General features: G+C 37.4%; 1 protein-coding gene across 4 annotated transcripts in view; it reads left to right on the top strand.

The window, feature by feature from the left end:
- LOC102601615 (uncharacterized) overlaps window positions 1-6,933 on the top strand; it is a 29,589-nt gene that overhangs the window by 18,270 nt on the left and 4,386 nt on the right. For 3 of the 4 annotated variants that reach the window (XR_001474042.1, XR_001474041.1, XR_001474043.1), the window contains exons 3-7: window positions 2,710-2,768; window positions 2,853-2,975; window positions 3,057-3,845; window positions 3,969-4,185; window positions 4,401-4,693. Coding sequence is in view for 1 of the 4 variants with exons in the window: in XM_006352392.2 (XP_006352454.2) it covers window positions 2,710-2,768; window positions 2,853-2,975; window positions 3,057-3,845; window positions 3,969-4,185; window positions 4,401-4,663 (1,451 nt within the window). In the remaining 3 variants the exon portion in view is untranslated. Of the gene's footprint in view, window positions 1-2,709; window positions 2,769-2,852; window positions 2,976-3,056; window positions 3,846-3,968; window positions 4,186-4,400; window positions 4,694-4,793; window positions 6,829-6,933 lie in introns of those variants that run through there. The other variant, XM_006352392.2, reaches the window with a different exon arrangement.

Here is a 6,933-nt window from a genome sequence, read left to right on the forward strand (position 1 = left end):
CCCCCCCCCACAAAATCTCTTTACTCAACCCTTTATATAGTCTTTTTTGCTTCCTTACATCTCTTCACTTAGCCTCTCTTAATTCTTCTTTCAATTGTATTTGTGGCAAAACAGTGTAAAGCTTTATCTTGTAGTGGTTTTTTATGGAAGCATCTTTTATGACATTGTTAGAGCAACTAGTAGTTATTTGTTTTTCTTTCTTTTGGCAGGCTTCTATATGTTCCCATTTGCTCTTAAATTTTAGCAAAATATTTGTATAAACAAAGGGCATTGACAGGGTACTGTGATGTATAAAAGTAGCATAATGCAAGTTTTGCATTAGAAGAAAGAAGTTTCATGTTGGAGTCATGTGCAAACTGGACATAGAGAAAGCGTATGATCATGTCAGTTGGAGCTTCCTACTTGAAATCATGCAGAGAATGGGCTTTGGATTGAAATGGATCAGATGGATAAAGTTTTGTATAAGCACTGTTAAATTCTCAATACTGATAAATGGATCTCCTGAAGGCTTCTTTTCATCAGACAGAGGACTAAGACAAGGTGATCCTCTCTCACCTTTTCTATTCATTATAGTGATGGAAGGCCTAAACAACATGCTAAAGACTGCTCACACTAAAGGGTGGATAAGGGGCTTTAATGTAGCAAATGAGGGGAATCTAAGATTGGAAGTCACTCATCTCCAATATGCAGATGACACTCTCATCTTCTGTGATGTAGAAGAAAGCCAACTTAAGATCCGGAGAGTGATACTCATTCTTTTTAAGCAACTTCGGGTCTCCATATCAACTGGAGAAAAAGTCTTATTTTTCCAATTAATGAGGTGAACAGAATGCAACATCTGACAGAGATTTTGGGAGGAGAAATAGGTAAACTACCAACAATATATTTGGGGATGCCTTTGGGAGCCAAAAGCAAATCCAATGAAATCTGGAATGGGGTGCTGGAGAGATGTGAAAGAAGACTATCTAGATGGAAAGAACAGTATTTGTCTAGAGGTGGAAGATTGACCCTGATCAACTCAGTTTTAGATGTTTTGCCAACATATTTGATGTCAGTTTTTCCTCTCCCCCCTAAGGTGAAGGAAATAATTGATGCATTAAAGAGGAATTTTTTGTGGAATGGAGGGAAAGAATACAAAGGATTTCATTTGGTCAAATGGAAGACTGTAATTCTTTCAAAGAAACAAGGTGGGTTAGGCATTAGAAACCTGAAGAAACAGAACAAGTCTTATGATGAAAAGTGGTTGTGGAGATTTCCTAAAGAGGAGCAGGCTCTTTGGGTTAGAGTGATTCAGGCCAAGTATGAGAAGATAGATCACTGGAAAACTAAGGAAGTGACTTCTGCCTATGGTATTAGCCTATGGAGATCAATCAGAAATTTGTGGCATTGTTTCTTTCAAAGAACTAGATTCAATATAAACAATGGAAGAAAGATTTTATTTTGGGACGATAATTGGTTAGGAAATGGCAGCCTCAAACAGCACTTTCCAGACATCTACTTGTTGAATCAGCAACATGAGGCCACTGTGCAAGAAGTTTGGTCCATCCATAGATGGAACTTAACATACAGAAGGATGATACAAGACTGGGAGGTGGATAGACTAGCTGAATTTTATGGCACCCTGGACCATTTTGGAGGATTGAAAGAGGGAGAAGACACTCTTACGTGGATTCATCACAGCAAAGGTATCTTCACAGTTAGCTCTGCCTACAAGAACCTGAATCAAATGGGGACTCAACTCAGATTTTTGCCTTGGAAGCTTATCTGGAAAGTCAAAATTCCATATAAGGTGGCAGTCTTTACTTGGTTGATAGTTAAAGAGGCGGTACTAACACAGGAGAATCTAATGAAGAGGGGAATACATATGTGTCCTAGATGTGTTTGTGCCCATGCCACAAAGGGCAAGTCAGGCTATAGAAAGCTGGAACACTGAAGGCAGTGGCAGTACAGACCAAAGCAGATGGAGAATTGTCCCAGCAGTGATTTGGTGGACCATATGGAAGGAAAGAAATATGAGATGCTTTGAGAGTATTAGTAGTCCCTTACACAGGATCAAAATGAATTGCATAATCACTTTTTGCTATTGGTGCAGTTTGGAGTATGTAGATGATCCTATAGTTGTTATAGATATCCTAGGTTCTTTGTAAGTTGAAGTAGGTTCTAGTTTTGTTTTGTTTTGAGTACTCGCAACTGTATGTAGCTCCATGATGTAAATTTGGGATCCCAGCCTTTAGTGTTGAAGATTAATACACAAAACTATTACCTTTGTCAAAAAAGAAAAAATTAGTCTTGGAGTAATCGTTGAGTTAATAGATGGATTATGGAGTTTCATTGGATAATTGTTATCCATTTATTGATTATTATTAATGTGCTAGACCTGCACGTAATTTCTCAAAGTGCTTATATAATTGGGCAAGTGAATGGGTAATTGGTTCGCCCGCAAGGTGGTGTCAGTGGGTGTCTAAGGGGTATTTTGGGATGTGACATTTATCACACGGGTAAACCCTCTGCCACTTCACAAATAATTTCTTGTGTAATTGTTGCAGTTGGTTTATATGTTGCAAAGTTGCTTATGTTTTTGAGTTGTTGATGCTGTATACAATTGGATCTCTGTAGAAAGAATGCAACGCCTAGTTGTTACAAATTATTTTTGTCTTAACTTTAATCTACTTTACGTTATAGTATATTTGACTTCCCTTTATCTTGTAGATACCCCGACAAGTGAAAGGAGAAGAAGTGTTGTAATGGCTGGTCACTTAGCTGATGAGGTCTCAAATATGTTGATCTACTTTTTTTTATATTAGTTACAACTTTTTTAACTACAGTTACTGAAGGGGAAGTATCTATTCCAGGTACAGCTTCCTAATAAATTGAAAGCAAAAAAATCAAATATTTTGTGGTCAGGTACTGCTTGGACCTGCGCCAAGCAACGTACGCATTATCCTTCTTTTAGCAGAAATGGAACTACAATAACTGTAAGCACTCGGTAGCATTAAATCAGCTTCTTGATCTAATATTTCTTTTCCTTTCTCGTGTAATCTCTTAGTCTTCTGCAGGTTAATTCCTTTGCTATATTCACGGTCGAAGAAGAAAGTCAGCACCTTGGTTACTTGGAAGACTTATATGAGAATAAAAAGGGACAGAAAAAAGCGAAGGTTCGGTGTTTCGAACATTTTCAGGACATCAAGTGTGCACTTCCAGAGCTTGACGGACACCCTAGAGAAGTACTTATCACGTCTCATGTTGAGGTGATCCAAGCGAATTGTATTGATGCTCTTGCTACAGTTTTGACTCCAGGAGATTATGACAAATATATCTCTCTTGTCCCAAAAAATTTGTCCTCTGGTGTTTATATGTGCTATAGGGAAATAAAATACCAGGTCCTGCTATTCTCTACTCTGAATGAATTGGAGGGCTACTATAGTCAAGCGATATTTACCATGTCACGCAGTCAACAAGCCAAGCTTAAGTCAAAGGGTCATATGTTGCACGAAGTAAAACATATTACCCGAGAAGATCCTCCAACTCAAGGACTTAGGGAGAGTAGAAGTGTCAGCAAGAGTGGTATCAGAAAGCCAATTCCTGGTAACCCGATAAGAAAAGCCGAACCACCAACTTGCCCAATGTTAAACATAAAATTTCCAAGCATAGTACCAGTTGGAATTCAGCTTGTTGAGCCTCAATATAAGTTGTCTATTGAAGTTGGTGACAACTTAGAGGTTCTTTGCCAGGATAGTGGCTTGAGAGGTTGTTGGTTCAGGTGTAAGGTCTTAGAGGTATCACAAAAACGTATGAAAGTTCAATATGATGACATCCAGGATTGTGATGCTCCTGAAAAGCTCGAGGTACCTTAACCACTGTGACTGTAACTTCAATTTATATACTATAATTTATGATCTACTTGCATATATTGACTTGTCCGTTCTCCCTTCACTCTCTTTCCTCATCACCTTTGCTTGATTTTATAGGAATGGGTTTCTTCCTATAGAGTTGCAGGCTCTGAAAAATTGGGCATGAGATGCACAAGACGCCTCACAGTTAGGCCTCGGCCTCTAGAGGATTCTTCTGACTACTCTTTTGAAATAGGAGCTGCAGTTGATGCTTGGTGGTCTGACGGGTGGTGGGAAGGTGTTGTTGCTGAAATTGATGTCTGTGGAAGCGGTCATCATCAGGTTTATTTCCCTGGTAAGAAAAAACAGCCAAAAACGCACCCAAAAAACGAAAAAGTTAAAATAGAAATAGAAAACAAGGAAAAAAAGGAGAATTGGCTTTCCAACTCTGCAGTGGAAAAAGTTTTAAACAGTATGCCTAGCTTCAGGCTCATTTGTTGTTTGAATTTGTAATGATCGATGTTGGTCATGGCCTGATGCCCCAATGTTTTTTTTTTCTCTCAATCATAGGCGAGAACATGTTATTGGAGGTTCAAAGGAAGAACCTGAGGACTTCAAGAGATTGGATAGATGACAAATGGGTTGAAGTTAAGGGAAAGAAAGATATAAAGTCGTTCGTAAGCTCGAGTTTAACTGATTTATCCAAATGCAGGATCAAAGAACATGGGAACTGTGAAAATAAGATGGTTCCGAAGCTTGTGGCAATGAAGACAACAAACTGTCAATTTCTAAACAATCAGCTGAGAAGCAAGACAATGATGCTCCTAAAATGAAAAGGCGATGATGTATTGATTTTCTTGCAGGTAACAAACTGATTTTAGACAATTCTACAAGTGATAATGTTGGCGTCTAAGAGTTGGTCAGTTTTTTTCCGATAATGGTGAAATGCTTTTGGCACTGTAGGTAAATATTGACTTGTAAGTATCTCTCAACGGTGCTCGACCATGAAGGATCCGACCTCTACCCGAGTTCGAGCCACGTAGCTGGTGGAGCGCAATTCTTCTTGTTCGATTGGTTCTGTTATATTATTCATACAATAGTAGCAAACGTTAAATTTTGCACTTCCTTACATGTTAAGTTATGAATCATAATTTAATCACTGTGAAATTGATACCTCACTAGGAAACTCTTTTCTTTTGATGTCATTAACATCATGAGAGAGATTCTTTTTCTAGCGAGCTGACATATTTTCTATATTTATAATTTAAAGAAGTTTTATATGAGCTATTTTAAGAAGATCCATAACAATCTTACTTCATGCTTCACAATTTGGTTAGTTATCACGATTAAGAAGCTCATTATGTCTAGGTATCGGGATACTATAGTTAAAAGGACACTCCTATAGGAAAAAGTTAGTATTTTTAATCGCAATGTTATGAATTTATTTAAATTGTTAAAAACTGCTTAGGAACTCTAGGTATGTGAGTTTTGCAACACATATCCAGTCCCAAACCTTGATAAAAGAGGAGCCAAAGAGGGTTGTACTAGGTGGAGAGCAGTTTAAAATAATCAGCCAAATGATTCCTTTGAATATTGCATTCAGGTCTGTATAGAGGTGAATTGATACAATAGGATTCATATAGCTAATTTAACTAGATCATTTCCTTGCTCTTCTTCCAGAAGAAACATAAGATGGACGTAAGTCCACAAAATATAGTTTTATCTTCTAATTCATCTGTATTGACTTGTTGCCAGTCAATGAGCTTTTAATGTTGGGGGAGACTGGAGAGGGAAACTCCAAGGCAGAGCCAGATTTTGAAGTATATGGGTCTTGGATTCTAGTCTTTTTAGTTATTGGCTAAGTTGCACAAACTCTTCACTTTCGATGTTGCACCCATGTCGAATTCTCCTAAAACACACTACTTCTGGAGAATCTCACACCGGTCGACATTTTTGAGAGTTCGAGCAACATAGGTTATTGGGTTCTAAATAATAATTTGCACATAGTCAATGAATATTTGAAAAATAGAGGAAATATGGCGCCTCTGAAGGTTAGATACACCATTGGGACTACTGAGATACTAAGTAATGGTTGTATTTATTTTGTGTCTACCACAAGTGTAGTCAAACACGTGGAAGTGGACATTTTGGCAACACACTTGCACCCTTTATTGTACTCAATTCTTTGGTAAAGATTTATGCAATCTAAAGCTATTGTGGGTTGGCCGAATTTGTGATAGAAACTCTAGTTCCGCCCTTAGAGGGAGTTTCCGTCAGTACTTAGATACCATAAGGGCTCATACTATTTTAGTGGACGTTTTGGACATAAAAATGGGAATTTGAAAAATTAAAAGAAGTGGTATTTGAAAAAAAGTTGAAAAGTGGTAATTGGAGTTGTGTTTGGACATGAATACAACTTGGAAAAATGTTGAATTTTTGCGAGTGATTTGCAGTGAAAAAGTGAAAACATGTGTATTGTTAGTTTTAACAATTCTATGCACAAACATGATTCTGGTATGCAATTATGAAAAAAGGTGAAAATTATTCATGGCCAAACATGCCCTTAAAGACTTGGACGGGAAGATGTTTGGAAGAATAGCTAAAGGGGGGAACTTCAATCTCTCAATTAGTTTTTTTTTTATGAATGTCTATCTTCCTGCCGCTGTTTCTACCATAAGGCTATGTGCAGTATGATGGAAAATGTTTTCCAATGAAGTATTAGATTACCTGAATCTTTACCAAAAGAATTGAGTGCAATGAAGGGTGAGATTGTGTAATACCAAAATGCACACTTCCACGTGTTTGATTGCACATGTGGTAGACATAAAATAAATACTACCATTTCTTAATATCTTAGTAGTCTCAATGGTTTGTTTAACCTTCTAAGTCCATCTTTCCTCTATTGTCGATTATAATAGTGTTTGCGGAGAGACCGAGGTAAAAATTTGCATTTAATGATTAAAATAAATAAATTGAGGTAAAAGTTTCCTTCTACATCTATGCCATCCTTTTTTTTTTCCACATAAAGGCCTGGAATGTATATCTGCCTTTTTCCAATTACAGTCAATTTTAACTATTTGACAGAAAAGGGAAGGGGCGGGGG

Source organism: Solanum tuberosum, unplaced genomic scaffold, assembly GCF_000226075.1.
Source record: "Solanum tuberosum cultivar DM 1-3 516 R44 unplaced genomic scaffold, SolTub_3.0 scf00148, whole genome shotgun sequence".
Classification (NCBI taxonomy): domain Eukaryota; kingdom Viridiplantae; phylum Streptophyta; class Magnoliopsida; order Solanales; family Solanaceae; genus Solanum; species Solanum tuberosum.